This window comes from Rhinoraja longicauda, chromosome 28 (assembly GCF_053455715.1).
Source record: "Rhinoraja longicauda isolate Sanriku21f chromosome 28, sRhiLon1.1, whole genome shotgun sequence".
Classification (NCBI taxonomy): Eukaryota; Metazoa; Chordata; class Chondrichthyes; order Rajiformes; family Arhynchobatidae; genus Rhinoraja; species Rhinoraja longicauda.
Window position 1 is genome coordinate 20,914,738 of NC_135980.1, and position 19,398 is coordinate 20,934,135.

The 19,398-nt window shown below is 43.6% G+C and overlaps 1 protein-coding gene across 13 annotated transcripts in view; it reads right to left on the reverse strand.

Moving 5' to 3' along the window:
* The window catches only part of tcf3a (transcription factor 3a), a 149,650-nt gene that overhangs the window by 84,505 nt on the left and 45,747 nt on the right, over positions 1 to 19,398 (reverse strand). For all 13 annotated transcript variants that reach the window (XM_078424210.1, XM_078424211.1, XM_078424214.1 and 10 more), the window contains 2 exons: positions 14,211 to 14,287; positions 12,146 to 12,248 (listed from right to left, as the gene is read on the reverse strand). In XM_078424210.1, the coding sequence (XP_078280336.1) occupies positions 12,146 to 12,248; positions 14,211 to 14,287 (180 nt within the window). The remainder of the gene's footprint in view (positions 1 to 12,145; positions 12,249 to 14,210; positions 14,288 to 19,398) is intronic.

Consider the following 19,398-nt stretch of genomic DNA (forward strand, 5'->3'; position numbering starts at 1 on the left):
AATTTTCATCTCTTTTCACAAGACATCTAACCTCCACTATTAATTCAGGCGATTCAAAAAGGAAACAAAGACCTCTGAAGATCCAATTTCTCACTGCACGACCCATGCCCAATGCCAACACACATCGTCGCAAGGCAAAAGTGCCCCAGCAGGTACACATCTCCAGTGGTGACTACAATGTAGCAGCCTCACCACGCAGCAAACTTCACCGACTTCCACCAGCCACAAAATAAGCTTAAAGATGCATTCGCACTATATGCCAGATAAAGTGGTGGGAAAATTCATGTAATTTAAAGGATTACGCAACCCTTCCATTACATACGCAACACACTATTTTGGTATGATGAGTTCCACCTACCCAACAGATCATGTTAACACATCTATTTTGGTATGTTTTCTACCACATTAAAAATGACAAAGATCAAATTTCAATGCTGCTTGTAAACATTGAGTTTCCATACGCGACCAAACGCTCCATTCGTACATCCAAGAATCACGCAGCTTTTAAAACGAGTATTCTACTCCGACAACCAAAGTGTACAATCTTGTGTTCGACCCCATAATATACCACCCGCGCTACTTACTTTAGTTTGTCACATGCACCGACTGAGGTACCGTGAAAAGCTTTTGTTGCATGCTAATCAATCAGTGGAAAGACAATACATGATTACAATCGAGCCATCCAGTGCAAGGTTATAAGGATTAGGAGTAGAATGAGGCCATTTGGCCCATCATGACTACTCCGCCATTCAATCATGGCTGATCTATCTCTCCTTCCTAACCCCATTCTCCTGCCTTCTCCCAATAACCTCTGACACCTGTGCTAATCAAGAATCTATTTATCTCTGGATAGATACACAATAAAGGAAATAACATTTAGCACAAGATAAAGCCAGTAAAGTCCGATGGTCTTCAATGAGGTAGATAGTAGATAAAAGGCAGATACTACTTGCAATGAAATCCAAGAATCAGGACCTTCCTCACCCATCTCTATCAACACTTCTTAATGCAATGCACCTCGCTGACAGCCAAATCATTACTTGTGAACTGCTGAAGGTGCAGGACTAATCAATGTGAGACTCCACTAGTTATAAATCTACCAAGCTCAAACAGAAAGCAGGTTACTCCTAAATTTTGTCCTTCCATTTTCACCCACTCTATATACAAAACTCAGCACAATTTTTAAGTACAACCTTCCATGTGCTGTAGAACACAGAAGTCACAATGCCTGTGCAGAACAGGATGCCAAGACCAACTCTTCTCTGCCTGCACATAATCCATATGCCTCCACTCCCTGCATATCCATGTGCCTATCCAAAGTATCTTAAGCGCTATCATATTTGCCTCCACCACCACTTCTGGCAGCGTGTTCCAAGCACGCTGTTTAAAAAAAACACCATAGCAGGGTGACTAAACCTGAACACAATACTCCAAATGCAGCCATGCCAATGCCTTATACACCTGTAACAAAACATCCCAACTTTTACACTCGATACCCTGATTAATGAAGGCCAATGTGGCAAAAGGCTTCTTGAGCACCCTACCTATCTGTGATTCCATTTTCATGACAGAGCTACAATCTAGTGTTTCTGGCAAGCTAATCAAATTCTGTGCAAAGATGTGCAAAGGGATACCTTTTCCCTTCTTCTGACGGTAGGGGTAACATACAACAAAGCAAGAGAATACTTCAAAACAAATAGCAAGGAGGCAGAAGAGAATATAAACGAAGCAAAGACACGACCCGTTTGATGGCAAAGCACAGAGGCTTTATTGAACTTCTGGGTAGTTCATTAATTAAACATCAAAACAAACAGAGGTCAAGTCATATTTGGTCGGAAAGATGCTAGAGGATATTGTAAAGGATGAGATAACAGGACACTTAGAAAACATCAGCTGGATTAGACAAAGTCAACATGAATTGACGAAAGGGAAAGAAAGTGTTTGGCAAATCCGGCAGTCTTCTTTTTGAGGATGTTACTGATAGAATACAAGGAAACAGATGTGGGGAACTTAGATTTTCAGAAAGGCTTTGATAAAAAGGTTACCGTGTAAAACTAAAACACGGGTATTTGGGGCAAGGTAATGAAAATTAATTGACAGAAAATAGTGCGAATAAATGAATCTTTTTTTATCATGGGGCAGGTGGCAACAAGTCATGCATTGTAGGAAATTGGTGTCTGATCTCAGCTATTGATAACATATCAATGATTTACATCAGAGCAGAATTTATTGTTTGGAATTTTGCCCACACTAAAGTGGTGGGATTAAGAAATGTGGTAATACGCACAGAGACTTCAAGGCTCAATACAAATTAAAAAGGACAGATTATATCCAACTAATTACAATTTTTAGTGAATCTGAAAGAGACAATACAAATGGGACTATTTCCCCCCTATATTCTTCAACATACACACTCAAAAAAGACAATTGATCTATTTTCCAAGTGATGAGAAAACTTGCAACCTAAAGCTTTTTGATCCCACTTTTATGCACAAAATTGATTAATGGTTACCTGGCCAAGGAAAAAATGGGGACTTTAGAGGTAGGATCATGGATAAAGAAAACAGCCCGATGAGAAGAAAAATACCAGGACAGGAGTTAGATGAGGCAGGTGGGAGCAAAAGAAATGGAACCAATTTAGAGCTGATCACTACTTTTGTAGAAAAATTTGGAGTGTCAGTGAATACTGCCAGCAAAGACCCACATCACCCTGGCCACACTGTCATTTCACTCTGACCCGTACTCACTCCCCTACCCCTCCCTCAGTGGCTGAATACCCCCACCCCTCCTCACTCCCCCCCCGAAGTCACGTATTCCTCCTGTGGCTGTACAGCACTTCGAAAACCGCGACAACCTGGTTCAAGAACAGCTTCTTCCCAAAAACCTTCAGGCTACCGAACACTCTAAAATACTAACTCAACTATGAACTTGGGTCTTTGGTTGTACAAATGGACCGTGGGCTTTTTTGCACCAGTAGTGGGGTTTTAATTTATAGATCTTTTACAAAATTATATAGTATTGTTTACAGACCCATTAAGCTGCAGCAAAGAATTTTATTGCTCTGTTATCGATACACATGAGAATTAAACACCCTTAGCTCCGAGTCCTGCTGGGCAACTTCATCTGTAAAATTCCTCGCCTATTACTTAAACTCGCAGACATCCAAACTTGTATTTACCTAGGAATTGGACTTTGTTGCCAGAGAAGGTCAGAGATTAACTTAGCATTATTACACTGTGATAAAAACAAATAGGAATGTGGAAAATTGCTAATGTACTCAATTGACACGCGCAGAAAACCTCCAGTGTTGGATGTTGCCGGGCTATTGTTTGAGAGACATGAACACCTGCAAAATATGCAAAGCTCCTTGATTCAGGCTAGTCAGGGATTGCAACCAGAGGTCATTGTTTATGGGAATGGTGATAGAGGTTACAACTTAAAGAGAGAGAGAGAGGCCCCCAACCTCATCTTGGGAAAGATGCCATTAACAGCAGAGTGAAAAAGCTCTGCTTGGAATTCTTCAGTGAATTCCACCACAAACAAGCTCGGCGATAATGTCAACAAATATTACTGTAAAGACAGGACCCCGAACAGAACCTCAGCCTTTCTAAACACGACTTTAGATTTTGTGATAGATGTTCAGCGAGTCAAAAACAAATCGTGCATCATTTGATGCAATATTATGGCAGCTTCAATAAACATCACATTTGTCAACATATCGCTGACTTAACTAGCAAACTTAGTCTTTCCAAATCTCTCAGCCTCCTGTATTTTTACCTATTGTCACAATGAATATCAATATTCCAGGTGAATATTTCCTTGCCACCTGGTAATATTACAGTAGAATAAGAAAATAACTGCAGATGCTGGTACAAATCGATTTATTCTGAAGAAGGGTCTCGACCCGAAACGTCACCCATTCCTTCTCTCCCGAGATGCTGCCTGACCTGCTGAGTTACTCCAGCATTTTGTGAATAAAAATATTACAGTAGAATTGTGTGCCTGCATTGGAGACGTGATATAAAAACATGCACTGGTGCTTTGCATAGTGTTAGAGAAGCACAATAAAAGACTTTTATAAATGATGGCCAAGTTTTGGTCAAAAGGTCAGTTTTAACCAGTATCTTAATAAGGTGGGAAAAAAACAGTATGTAGAGTTAAAGAATAAACTGCTGAGAGTGTAAGTGTTTGCATAGGAAACTCCAATTCTAGGATGTGTAGAAAGGAACTGCAGATGCTGGTTTAAACCAAAGATAGACACAACATCTGGCGTGATGGGACAGGCAGCATCTCTGGAGAGAAGGAATGGGTGATGTTTCAGGTCGAGACCTTTCTTCAGGCTGATTGAAAATGAGTGAAAGAACAGGAATAATTGAGATATGAAAGAAATCAGAGATGTCAGAGGTCAGGGAGACGTCAGAGATGTGAGAGTCAATGTAGCCACAAAAGAAGAGGGGCAAAAGAGACTGAATGATTAATGCATGGAAATGTGAGATACTGCGAACATACATCGGCAAACAGGCCCTAATGGCATTGCAAGTTTAGAAAGGGGGCAACGTTTTAGATGAGCTCCAGTCTGCAAGGTGGAAGATGGGAGAATAGCAAGTTTGAAGACGGAGAAAAATTGAAGAAATGTTGGCACAAGGAACTGCAGATGCTGGAATTTTGAGCAAAGTGCTGGAGGAACTCAGCAGGTCAGGCAGCATCCACAGAGGAATTGGACAGGAGATCTTTTGGGCTGGGATCCTTCTTCAGACCCAATTCAGTATGAAGAAAGGTTCCGACCTGAAAGATTATCTGTCTTTTCCCTCCACGGATGCTGCCCGAGCTGCTGAGTTCCTCCAGCGCTTTGTTTTGTTGAATGAACGAGACTAATACTTTGAGAAAATGGCAACAATGATAATTCATGTGATCAATGGAAGTGAATTAAACTGCAAATAAAGTTGAAAAACTAATTTACCGTCACAAAACTGTACTACAAAAGTTTATTGTTGAGCACGAGCTGTTATTTGTTCATGTGTTTTTTTTAAATCAAGAATCCAATCCACAGGTAAGATTTAATCAGCAAAATGACAGAGAGTTGTGAATCTGTGGAATTCTCTGCCTCAGAAGGCAGTGGAGGCATTCAAGAAAGAGCAAGGTAGAGCTCTTAAGGATAGCGGAGTCAGGGGGTATGGGGAGAAGGCAGGAATGGGGTACTGATTGAGAATGATCAGCCATGATCACATTGAATGGCGGTGCTGGCTCGAAGGGCCGAATGGCCTCCTCCTGCACCTATTGTCTATTGCCTATTCCACCTTCACTTGGTGGAATTCCTAGAGGTCGAAGTGATCAAAATCCAGCATGGGAAGGGGCGAGATATATTTTCCTTTCACAATGCAGGGTAAGACAGTGATATTTGAAAAATCTTCCCCTTGGCACAACAATTTAATCACTGCAGGAGCAGGTGCAAAGCAGCCACATTGGCCCTGCACGGTTTTCCCTAATCCACAGAGAATTCACACATGGATACTCCCCGATTACTCTCTGCAAATCCTACATGACAAACATCATTCACACATCTTACATTGTCGCCTACAAGTTCTGCATCTACCCTAACCACATGGCTAAATTCATGAGGAAAAAAAAACAGTCCAACGTGGAAAAGATCCCCTGCTCCGAACTATTCACACCGGTACAAAAAAAGCTGTAGCGTTCACTCTGCAGCAATGTCACGGATACACTTCTCTTGTTCATTAACCTAGAAGATTCAGAAGCAAATTGGACAGATACATGGGTAGGATAGGCTTAGAGGGATATGGGCCAAATGCAGGCAAGAGGGACCAGTGTAGATGGGACATGTCGGACGGTGCAGGCAGGTTGGGCTGAAGGGCCTGTTTCCACACTGTCTGATTTTATACATTGGAAAAAGTGTAGATAAGCAAGAGAGCAAGGGTGCAACGAGGTAGATTGTAAGCTAATTCACCCCTCTTGAATTTCACACTAATACTGCATTTCTGTTCACAGCAGCTTGCTGTCCAGAATATTTCCTCCACTTTGAAAATACTTTATAAGCTCCAAAATATGTCAATATTTTGTAAACATCATGAAAATGCAAGTGTGTTTTTTTTAACTCTGGTCTTAATACAAAAGGCTACTGAATTTGTATAGTGCTGTGTTACGTCAAATTCAAATGCAGTTATTTTTCCAGATTAATTCCCAATTACTCAAAGTAGACTTGATGGGTTGAATGGCCTAACTCACTCAGCTCCTATCATTTATTAACATGAAATCTGCTTGGCATATTCCAACCTCTCACCTCCGCACCATTAACACAATGCTGTTTGTGGTCACACCATGTGCACAGGAATATTTATACACATAACCATCACTAAACAAGCTACAAATCTTTTGGAGTACAACTGCACCACAATAATCAACCAGTGACGATGGGAAAGATTTAGAGGGGTATGGGCCAAACATGGGCAGGTGGGACTAATGTCGTTGAGGCATCTTTGATCGACATTGGCAAGTTGGGCCAAAAGAACAGTTTCCACGCTGTATGACTCTGATTCTACGATAACAAAAGGGCAGTAATTTCAAGTATTCCATTTGTTCTTCAAGCTGCTTGCCTCAATTGTGACATATTGTACTCCCTGGAGCCCATTTTGTTTTAATAAACATTAAGAAAAGGCCCAGTAACAAATACAGCATTTGTTCCAAGTTATTTACAGTGGTAAAATAGCTTTTTCAGCAAGTCCCTCAAGGTGTTTGCGTGGAGCATGTGAGGAGTTGATCCCACAACGCTACTCAGTGGGGAAAGTGCCAGGTTCCCAATTGGCAGTAATAAGTTTCAAAGGAGCTGCAGAGCAGCTAATTAGAGAAAGCTACAGGGCCCGGGAAAAGGCAGCAGACACGTGTTAGAAGTGACAAGAGACTGAGAATGCACAGTAGAAACAGTCAGAACACTTAAACATGGTTCGGAAATGTATCGTGTATCAGTAAAACATAGAATGGAGATGCAAATTCAGGGCAGCTATTTAAAATCAAGAGGATTTGGGCAGAGGGGGCAAACAAAAAAGAAAAAGTACAATACAGGACGACCTTCAGGGTGTATTTGGCAAAGATCAAAATACTGCAAAACACTGGGGATGTCACACAGCAGATCAGAGCCAAAATAGTTAGTGTGGGAGGAAAAGCAGCTTAGGGCTGTCAGAGATTTTTCATTAGTTATGCTTCATGTATGATGGCATGGGAGCCAACTCGAGTAGAAAATTGCAAGCATATACCTCTGAGGAACATTTCCAAGAGAAACCAACTGCTTTCCCCTTCCAAATATGGAATACGTTTCCACCTTGACTGATGGAAAGATACGGCATGGAAACGGGCCCTTCGGCCCACGCCGACCGCCGATCACCCTTCGTACTTTGGTGTTATCCCACCGCCTCATCCGCTCCCGACACACCAGAGCCAATTTACAGGGGGGCCTATTATTCTCCAAGTCTTTGGAATGTGGGAGGAACCTGGAGCACACGGAGGAAATCCATACAGTCAGAGTCTTAGAGCATGCCCTTCGGCCCAACTGTGTAGGAAGGAACTGCAGATGGCGGTTTAAACTGAAGATAGACACAAAAAGCTGGAGTAACGCAGCGGGTCAGAGAGCACCCCTGGAGAAAAATTTCCCTTTCCCCTGACTTTCAGTCTGAAGAAGGGTCTCGACCCGAAACATCATCTATTCCTTTTCTCCAGAGATGTTGGCTGACTCGTTGAGTTACTCCAGCTTTTTTGTGTCTACCTTGGGCCCAATTTGTCCATGCTGACCAAGATGCCCGATCAACACTGGTCCCATTCGCCCACGTTTGGCCCATATATCCCCTCTAAACCTTTCCTATCCATGCACACACAGTGTCACAGAAAGAATGTGCAAACTCTGCACACAGCACAAGAGGTCAGAACTGAACCCAGGCCTCAGGTTCTGTGAGACTGAACCACTGTGCCACTCTCTTTTCCATGTTTAATTCTGAAAACTGCAAGAGGACACAGTGTGCCTTTGACATGCCTCCTTGCATCAAGCCTGATAAAATGAAAATCAGAACTTTTGCTCTTGCCATCAATGTACTTGCATTACAAAAAGCAAAGTTCATGTCAGCCTAGGTAGTAAATTGCAGTTCATTGGAGTCCAGATGCTTCAAAACGCAGCTCTCCAGAAAATATTTATGTTAGCCTCTTAATTACATGGTCAACACTGCACAAATTCTGCTCAACGATTCTTCAAACATAAAATACATCAGCTCCAATTACAAGCCAGCTTTCCTGCAGCCTTGGAAAACCTAAGCAGAAGAATTCTAGGTCTGGATTCGAGGAAATGTTTTTTTTCACCACCTTCAATGTTCACCAATTTTTTGGGCAGAGTACAAGAGGAAAGCCCTTTGTCAAACTACATTTCCGCTCTACGAGTCTTTGCAAAAAGTGCTGAGTGAAGGAGTAACTCAGCGGGTTAGTGTCTGAATAAAGGTCCTGACCCGAAACGTAGCCTACCCAGGTTTTCCAAAGATGTTTGCCTGACCTTTAGAACTGAGAGGAAAAACTTTTTCAGTCAGAGAGTTGTGAATCTGTGGAATTCTCTGCCTCAGAAGGCAGTGGAGGCCAATTCTCTGAATGTATTCAAGAGAGAGCTAGATAGAGCTCTTAAGGATAGTGGAGTCAGGGGGTATGGGGAGAAAGCAGAAACGGGGTACTGATTGAGAATGATCAGCCATGATCAAATTGAATGGCGGTGCTGGCTCGAAGGGCCGAATGGCCTCCTCCTCTATTGTCCAGCTGAGTTACTCCATCAGTTTGTGGTTTGATTTGTAAACCAGCACCTGCAGTTCCTTGTGCCGACAAGAGTCATCAAAGTCTGGCTTGTTGATTGAAAGATCCAGCATCGGAATAGCCTTCGGCCTACCGAGTCCACGTCGATCATCGATCACCTGTGCACACTAGTTCTGTGTCCCACTTTAGCTTCCACTCTCCACACACCAAGGGTAATTCACAGCGGTCAACTAATCTACAAACCCACTCAAAAACCAGAGAGCCACGAGGTCGGAGGGAGTGTGCAAACTCCACACAAACAGCACCCGAGGTCAGAATTGAACCAGAGTCTCTGGTGCAGTGATCCAGCAGCTCCCTCTAACTGCCACCTTTATTCTTTTCCTTGGTTCTTTATACATGGGAGTCCCCATATTACAACCAGCGGCATGGAGCTTTGCAAGTGGATACTTACACACACTGGTCAGATAATTTGGATAAATTATAAGGTTCAGCAAACAAAAGGGAAGTTTTAATAACAGGCTACTTTAAAAATCTACATGTCTACGAGGTGCCCGTCCTTAAATAAACTCTTTAGCCAGAAGTTACGCCTATAACTCAGGCTATACAAAACACATGAGCCACTAGCTGGCAGAATGTCAAGGCAAGAGCAAATCCTTCAGGCTTTTGCAAATAATAAATGCCTCTGGCCTTCAATCTTACACAGGCTACCACCTCAGGCCGAGCCTAAAGTTGTTAAAGCTTTGCAGTTTGTGAACCCCGACCTTAACTTCCTCCTCCTCGGCCAAAAATTGATCATAAAAATCCTTTATCACCTTTGGAAATCTGCCTCCATCACTCCTTTCCAAACGCAGGGCCCAAACTTTGATCATCCTGCAGCTGCTTCTCTCCCCTGCTCCACCTGCTAGGTTCCAATTTCAGCCGCTATAAACCTCCAGACTGCCAGAATGCCGTTGATTTGTACGTTTTTTTTTTTTTAAAGTCCACTCTAATATTACAATGCATCACCCGACTTCACCTATATTCAGTTGTTTCTCACAGCCAGGCGAATCCACCAAGATACCCATTCTTATGTTTAGGTATCACAAAATGCTACAGTAACTCAGCAGGTCAGGCAGCATCTAGGAGAGAGGGAATGGGTGACAATAGGTGCAGGAGGAGGCCATTTGGCCCTTCGAGCCAGCACCGCCATTCAATGTGATCATGGCTGATCATTCTCAATCAGTACCCCGTTCCTGCCTTCTCCCCATACCCCCCGACTCCGCTATCCTTAAGAGCTCTATCTAGCTCTCTCTTGAATGCATTTAGAGAATTGGCCTCCACTGCCTTCTGAGGTAGAGAATTCCACAGATTTACAACTCTCTGACTGAAAAAGTTTTTCCTCGTCTACGTTCTAAATGGCCTACCCCTTATTCTTAAACCGTGGCCCCTGATTCTGGACTCCCCCAACATTGGGAACATGTTTCCTGCCTCTAACGTGTCCAACCCCTTAATAATCTCATATGTTTCGATAAGATCCCCTCTCATCCTTCTAAATTCCAGTGTATACAAGCCTAGTCGCTCCCGTCTTTCAACATATGACAGTCCCGCCAATCCGGAAATTAACCTAGTAAACCTACGCTGCACGCCCTCAATAGCAAGAATATCCTTCTTCAAATTTGGAGACCAAAACTGCACACAGTACTCCAGGTGCAGTCTCACTAGGGCCCTGATCAGTCTGAAGAAGGGTCTCGACCCGAAACGTCACCCATTCCCTCTCTCCAAGATGCTGCCTGACCTGCTGAGTTACTCCAGCATTTTGTGATACCTTCGATTTGTTCCAGCATCTGTAGTTATTTTCCTACATTATGTTTAAATTCCTCTTCCAAAGCTCTGTCATTCATTTCAATATCACCAAGCATTTCTCCATTCTGAACGTAGGTCCTTGGATCTATTCATATTTAAATGAACCAATTAAAAGATAATTATAAGGTTAGACACAAAGTGGGCTGGGAACAACTCAGCGGGTCAGGCAGCATCTCTGGAGAACTTAAGTGATGTTTCAGGTCGAAATCCTTTTTCAGAATAAAGTAACTGAAGTTGTGCTCTTGCACACCGTAGACGGAACTAGGACAGAGTTCCCCTGGTCCTCACCCCACCAGGCTTCACATCCAACATATAATGTCATCCCACCACCAGTCACATCGTCTCATCACCTCGCCTTCTTGCCTTCCAGAGAGACTGCTTCCTCCACAACACTTTGATTCGCTCATTCCTTCCCACCCAACCCACCCCCCCCCCCCCCCCCCCCCCCCCCCCCCCCACCACCCCTTGCACTGCAACAACAGGAGGTACAACACCTGCCCTTACACCTCCCTCACAACCACCCAGGGACCCAAGCAGCCCTTCCAAGTGAGACAGAGGTTCATGCGCACCTCCTCTACATCGATGAGACCAAGATTATTTTTATTTTGCCGAGTTTCTCCAGCGCTGGTCAACTCTGGTGCCTGCCGTTACATTTCAGCCAGAATCAAATTTACTAATGGAAAAATATTTGATAATCAGAAGACAATTATCCAGTGTGGAAATGAATTCTTGTGCGGATTTTCTTTTTGGCTACTTGGGCAATGAAGGTCCGAAAAACATCTGACAAAATAAATCCCAAAACCTGTGAATAGTCTTTTCTACTACAAGTGTGACCACTTTACCCAGTCAGAAAAGTCCTGTATTTAAATGCGATTTGTTACATTTCTGCAATGCAACAGAGGGAACAGTACTTTTAGACACGAGTACATAAAGAAGTGCAGATGTTGAGGAAAACACAAAGTGCTGGAGGAACTGGATTAGGCAGCGTCTGTGGAGGGAATGGGCAGACGACACTTCAAGCCAGGACCCTTCTTCAGCGTTTCACAATTCCACATTCCTTTCATAAGCCAATGTCTCTGGATCCAACTCATCGCACCACTTCTCAATTTGGTCTCAATTTGTTCTGAATGGTCCCGACCCAAAACATCATCTGTCCTTTCCCTCTCCAGATGCCGCCTGATTTGCAGAGTTCCTCCATCCCTTTACGTTTGCTTTTAGAAAAGTGATCCCCTGCAGAACATGAAGGCCGATCCCGCAACTGCCTGTAGATGTACGTTCTTTGTCATCCAGTTGGAAAGGTACAATTGAAGCAAGCTTCTAGGAACTATGCAACCAGGCATCTACTAATGAGAAAGGCAGTCATTGGAACAAGTACGCCAAACTTGTTGTCCAAAGAGGAAATGCAAGCAACAATCCACATTAACACAAGCAACAATCCACATTAACACTACAAATTTGAGATTTATCTGCCAGAAAATTTAGGAGCAAAAAGTCATTTATTTCTCCTCACCGACAAGGCCAGGGTTCATGAAGGATGACGAAGAAATGCCATCGTTTGATGATAGCTCTCTGTTCGATGTATGATCGCTGTAGTGGGAACCTTCGCCATAGCTCTGTTTAAGTAGAAGAAAAAAAACAGTTGGACCATATACACACACACAATAAAAGCAAGTTTCACAGCTGTAAACCTAAAACGTAAGCGTACAAGGATATATCCTTCCTTTGTCCCGCCCCCCCTGACATCAGTCTGAAGAAGGGTCTCGACCCGAAACGTCACCCATTCCTTCTCTCCCGAGATGCTGCCTGACCTGCTGAGTTACTCCAGCATTTTGTGAATAAATCGATTTGTACCAGCATCTGCAGTTATTTTCTTATACGTAAGCGTACAAGTTCTTTTTAAAAAAATCTTGGCATCCAAGAACAAACTTCTGTGCCAGTCTTTTGTAATAATTTCACAACTTCCATTTGGTTAGCTTGCTAGATTTGATCAACAGCAACAGCCCAATGCACCATTCTGACCACCCTTAGACTCAATCGCAAATCAAAGCAGAAAGGGGAATATTTCACCAATTCAGGCAAGTTGCAAGACAGAATTTCTATGAGAAACACCCGGGAATGTTTGACAGAAGCAAATCGTTTAACACTTTGAGGCTGGTTTACAGCTAGCCTAATATGCACTAGCCAAATATTTGTTTCATTTGATACAGTGACAATTAATCGTCACTTCAGAAGTCTTTCTGCACCATCATACCGCTCTTTTGTAATGATACTAATTTTTCTGATTAACAAATGCTGTCAACTCAATAGTCTGCTCGGCTTCATTGAGTACAAGGGTCATTCTGCAGCTTCATAAGACTTTGGTTAGGCTGCATTTGGAGTATCGTGCATAGTTCCGTTGGTCCCATTACCGGAAGGAGGTGGAGGCTTTGGAGAGGGTGCAGAAGAGGAAGGAGTATTAGTTATGAGGAGAGGTTGTAAAAACTTTGATTAGTTTTCTCTAGCAGGATGGAAGATGGGGGGAGATCCGATAGAACTATATAAAATGATGAGAGTCGTTGATGAACGAGGTAAACAGTCAGAACCCTTTTCCCCTGGGTGAACAAAGACGAGAAGGCATATTTTAAGGGTGAGAGGATGCAAGGTTCAAAGGCAATGTGCAGGGCAAGTTTTGTTTTACAGAGGGTGATGGGTGCCTGGAACACATTGCCGTGGGTGGCGATGGATATGGCAGATACGATAGTGGTGTTTGAGAGGCTTTTGGATTGGCACTTGGATATGCAGACAATAGACAATAGGTGCAGGAGTAGGCCATTCAGCCCTTCGAGCCACCACCGCCATTCAATACGATCATGGCTGATCACTCTCAATCAGTACCCCGTTCCTGCCTTCTCCCCATACCCCCTCACTCCGCTATCCTTAAGAGCTCTATCCAGCTCTCTCTTGAAAGCATCCAATGAACTGGCCTCCACTGCCTTCTGAGAGATGTGGATCATGTGCAGTAAGAGGATATTAGTTTAATTTATCATGGTTGGCATTGACATTGTGGGCCAAATGGCCCATTCCTGTGCGGTCATTTTCCAAGTAACTATTTTTATGCATACAACTCACAAGAGCATAATTTTAAAAGCACGCTGATCATATCAGGTCACCTCTCCATGCATGACAAATGTAGATCATGCGTGATTATAAGAAGCTTTCCCCCCCCCTCCAAAAAAGATGCTATAAATTAATAAGAAACACAACAGGCCACCTGGACCTTGAAGGGAGTCTGGTGAAGGGGGAATAACCCGTTGGTATTGTTAACCAGGGGGATTAAAAGGATTGTGAAATAAGTGGGCACACCTTGCATGAAAAGTGAACTTAATATTTAATCTGATACTGAAAGTGTATGTAAATAATGATTGCAAAATACAAGTAAACATTGAAAACAAAATTAAAGCATCTCACATTTTTAATAGCCCCCCCAATTTTTTTAAATTCTTATTTTATTATTTTTTTAAAATTGCAAATTAAGGAAGGAGCCTCCAGCTATATGATTGTTCTACCTGTTATGAGGGTAAACAAGCTGGACTTACCCTTGGTTGCTCATAGGTTGGACTACTATTCTGTCCGCTTCCTGCCCAAGGACCAGCACCTGATCGCTCATCCACACCTGCAGGTTAAATGAGGATTCAATTAGCAGGATAATTAAACAAAATCAAACTCTGCTCATGTCACCCAAAACACGCCCCCCCCAGAAAGGCCATTTACCCAGATACCAGTTTTATGAACGAGCAGTGCAGCATGTCCCGTTACCTTGCCCTCCCCATAGCCTTGCAAATTAAAGACAGGAAAATAGGAGCAAGATTTAGCCATTCGGTCCTTCAAGCCTACACCACGCATTGATTTGGATGAGAACATACAGGGCAAGATTAGCATGTTTGCTGATGATACAAAAGTGAGTGGTTTTGCAGATAGTGAAGATGGTTGTGAAAGATTGCAGCAGGATCTGGATCGATTGGCCAGGTGGGCGGAGGAATGGTTGATGGAATTTAATACAGAAAAGTGTGAGGTGTTGCATTCTGGGTCGTCGAACAAGGGCAGGACCTACACAATAAATGGTCGGCCTCTAGGTAGTGTTGTAGAGCAGAGGGATCTAGGAGTATGGTTCCTTGAAGGTCAAGTCATAGGTCAAGATAAGGTGGTCAAAAAGGCTTTTGGCACTTTGGCCTTCATCAGTCAGAGTATCGAGTATAGAAGTTGGGAGGTCATGTTGCAGTTGTATAAGACGTTGGTGAGACCGCATTTAGAATATTGTGTTCAATTCACGGCACCATGTTATGGGAAAGATATTGTCAAGCTTGAAAGTGTTCAGAAACGGTTTACGAGGATGTTGTCAGGAGGAGGATGTGAGCTATAGGGAGAGGTTGAGTAGGCTGGGTCTCTATTCCATGGAGCGCAGGAGGATGAGGGAAGATTTCATAGAGGTGTACAAAATCATGAGGGGAATAGATCGGGTAGATGTACAGTCTTTTGCGCAGAATGGGGGAATCGAGGACCAGAGGACATAGGTTCATGGTGAAAGGGAAAAGATTTAATGGGAATCCGAGGGGTAACTTTGTCACAAAGGGTGGTGGGTGTATGGAACAAGCTGCCAGAGGAGGTAGTTGAGGCTAAGAAACAGTTAGACAGGTACATGGATAGGACAGGTTTGGAGGGATGTGGACCAAGCGCAAGCAAGTGGGACTAGTGCAGCTGGGACATTGTTGGCCGGTGTGGGCAAGTTGGGCCGAAGGGCCTGTTTCCGCATTGTATCACTCTATGACTCTATGGGCGATCCTCAAATTCAATCCCATTTCGCTGCAAGGAAGGAACAAGGAATGACCAGGGCGTGAATGGGCCTACAGTACACAAGAGTCACCACATTGCCATTTCACCCTTCAAGTTCACAGTTAAAAGTTTAAATGGATTGGAGGATCTGAGACATCAACCTAAAAAGTGCAGGAAGGTATTTGAATCAGCGAATTAACCAAGAACTGTACATTCGGCAAGGCTTGAAGCCCACACAATGAGAGAAGATGGGGTAGGCCTAAAAATAAAAAGCAAGCTAACTTTTATAACAACATTTCCTAAGGGCAACATGCCTTTTGATTGCCTTTCCTTAGCAAAGGAATGGGATACTTGCATGCTACCACATCACTACGTTTTGGTCATGATATAACTGCTGACCAGAATATAAAAGACCTTCACAATCTACAAGTTCACAGGAAGCAAACATGGATTCAAGTGTTCTGGCAAAACTCCATCATCTAAGCAATGTTAATATGTTCAAAACACCAATCAATAACTGTCGCAAGGAGGATATTTGTTAGTGGATTGAATGTTTGGTGATTTGCAAATAAATTTACAAATATTATTCCAAAAATTTCCTAATAGTCAACAGACTCCCCCTCTGAGCGTAGGATGGGACTACAAATAAACCCGTGAAGCCAATCCAAGAGTCATATGTTTCTTATGTTATGTTTCATACAGCATGGAAGCAGGCCCTTGTTCCACATCGTCCATGCTAACCAAGATGCCCCTTCTAAGCTAGTCTGGTTTACCTGCATTTGGCCTATATCCCTCCGTCTTTCCTATCCATGTACCTGTCCAAGTGTCTTTTAATTATTGTTATTGTACCAACCTCAACTACTTCCTCTGGCAGTTTGTTCCATTTACCCACCACACTGCTTGAAACATCTGCTCCTTGGGTTCCTATTAAATCTTTCCCCTCTCATCTTAATCCTATGCCCTCTGGCTCTTGATTTGCCTTCCTTGGTAAAATAGACACTGCACACTCTCCCCATCTATCCTGTTCATGATATATATATCCCGTTTATTTATATATATAAATATATTAAACATATATATAAGCACACAAGATATTTTTTACACACATGTACATATATACACAAATACATACATACATATATATACACATACAGGATAGATGGGGAGAATGTGTGGTGTCTATTTTATCAAGGAAGGCTGCCAGAGGAGGTAGTTGAGGCAGGGACTATCCCATCGTTTAAGAAACAATTAGACAGGTACATGGATAGGACAGGTTTGGAGAGATGTGGACCAAGCGCAAGCAAGTGGGAGAATAGAATGGATGGGGAGAACGTGTGGTGTCTATTTTATCAAGGAAGGCAAATCAAGAGCCCGAGGGCATAGGATATATATATATATCTCTCTCTTTCTATATCTTAGTGACCAAAACTGAACACGATTTGGTCACAGATTGACCACAACTGAACTCCAAGAGCATCCTCACCAACGTCTTGTACAACTGTAACTACGTCCCAGCTTCTACATTCTTTGACCGATGAAGTCCAATGTGCCAAAAGCCTTTTTCACCACCCTATCCACCTATGACACCAAAAAGTGTCAGGAAACTGTTCCCTGAGGAACTAAGTACTTGTGCTCCTAGATCGCTCTACCTGGTGTGAAAAACCTTATTGAATGTTTCTAAGCACATGGGTTCCCACAAAAGAGGACAGAGAACCAGAGGACAAACATTTAAGGTGAGGGGGGAGATTTAATAGGAACATAAGGAACAACATTTTACACAGGTGGGTATATGTAATGACTTGCCAGAGGAGGTAGTTGAGGCAGGTACTATAGCAATACTTAAAATACATTTAGACAGGTTCACAGATAGGAAAGCTTTTGAGGGATTTAATAAGAACCCAAGGGGAACGTTTTTACTCAGAGAATGGTGGAAATATTGACTGCACGAGGAGGTATTTGAGGCAGGTACTATAACAACATTTTAAGGACATTTGGGCAGGTACATGGATTGCATTGCTTTAGAGGAAGGTTTCCTGCTTTCCTGCAGAGACTCTATCCCCTATTCTCAATTCCTGTCATTGCCACATCTACACCCAAGATAAGGTGTTCCATATTAGGACATCCGAGATGTCCTCATTCTTTAGGGAACGGAAGTTCCCCTCTCCCATCATAGATGAGGCCCTCACTCGTGTCTCCTCGGTACCCCGCAGTTCCGCCCTTGCTCCCCCTCTCCTTAGTCGCAACAGAGACAGAGTCCCCCTAGTCCTTACCTTCCACCACATCAGCCGTCACATACAACACAATCCTCCAAAACCTCCATCACCTCCAACGGGATCCCACCACGAGCCACATTTTCTCATCTCCAACCCTTTCCCCCTTCCGCAGAGACCGCCCCCTCCGCAATTCCCTAGTTAACTCACCCCTTCCCACCCAAACCACCCCCTCCCCAGGTACCTTCCCCTGCAACCGCAGAAGATGAAACACCTGTCACTATACCTCGTCACTCTTCTCTGTCCAGGGACCCCGACAGTCCTTTCAGGTTAGGCAGAGGTTCACTTACACCTCCTCCAACATCATCTGAATCCATTGTTCAAGATGTGGTCTCTTATACATCGGCGAGACCAAACGCAGGCCGGGCGATCGTTTCGCGCAACATCTTCGCTCAGTCCGCCTGAACCAACCTTATCTCCCGGTTGCTGGACACTAATTCCCCTTCCCATTCCTACACAGAACTTTCTGTCCTTGGTTTCTGCCATAGTCAGAATGAGGCTAAACACAAATTGGAGGAATAGCATCTCATATTTCACTTGGGCAGCTTACAGCCCAGTGGTATGAATATTGATTTCTCTCACTTCAGGTAGCCCCGGCATTCCCTCTATCTCTATCCCTTCCCCCACCCAAGTCGCACGAGCTTTTCATTTTCACACAAACATCTAGCAGTGGCATGTTTCCTTTATCACTGTTACTTTTTTTGCATATCTTTTATTCATTGTTCTTTAACTCTCCACATCACCGTCTATATCTCGTTTCCTTTATCGCTAACCAGTCTGAAGGGTGTCGACCTGAAACGTCACCCATTCCTTCTCTCCAGAGATGCTGCCTGTCCCACCAAGTTACTCCAGCATTGTGTGTCTATCTTTGGTTTAAACTAGCATCTGCAGTTCCTCGTTACACATCTGCAGTTCCTTCCCACACAACCTACTAACCTGTACGTCTTTGGAGTGTGGGAGGAGACCGGAGATCCCGGAAAAAGCCCAGGCGGCCACTGGAAGAACGTACAAATTCCGTACAGACAGCAACCCGTAGTCAGGATCAAACCAGAGTCCCTGGCACCCTAAGGCAGCAACGCTACCGCTGCGCCATCGCACCACCGTTATCTGTCAAATAACTTTTGACTGAATTTCTCAGCCCACCAGGACAGCAACACGAGTATTCTCAGGAACTACCAAATTTTTCTGCAAGTCCCCACCACATCTTTGCATCAACTCTGCACTTATGGTAACTGCTGACGGCGAGAAGTGGGGGCGTGAAAAGAGCAAGAATCTGCAGGCAAAAATTGAGGGTGGGCTGGGAGGCTGGCAACGTGAAAGGACGGACCAGGCTTGGTCGGTGGGTGGCTGGCCTGTCAAAGCAAGCGCACGTACAATGAGTCACTGGGAAGTGTTATCAGCGTACTCAGCAAGGGGGTGGGCTTAGAGCGGGTCAGCTTTCTGGGAACTGGTAACCACAACACATGCTGTTAATTTGATCTCAAGTTGAAATCAGTTCACAGAAAGCATCAAAACACTGAAATGTTATTTCTGGAAACCCTTGGTTAAAAACTATAAATCTTTTCCTCATTAGCACACGGCGCACAAATCTTGATCATTTAACCTTGCAATAAGCAACAATCTGAAGGGACTCCTGCCACCCTCCCCATTTTCTCCTTTAATTTGAGGTGGACATGATTCTAAT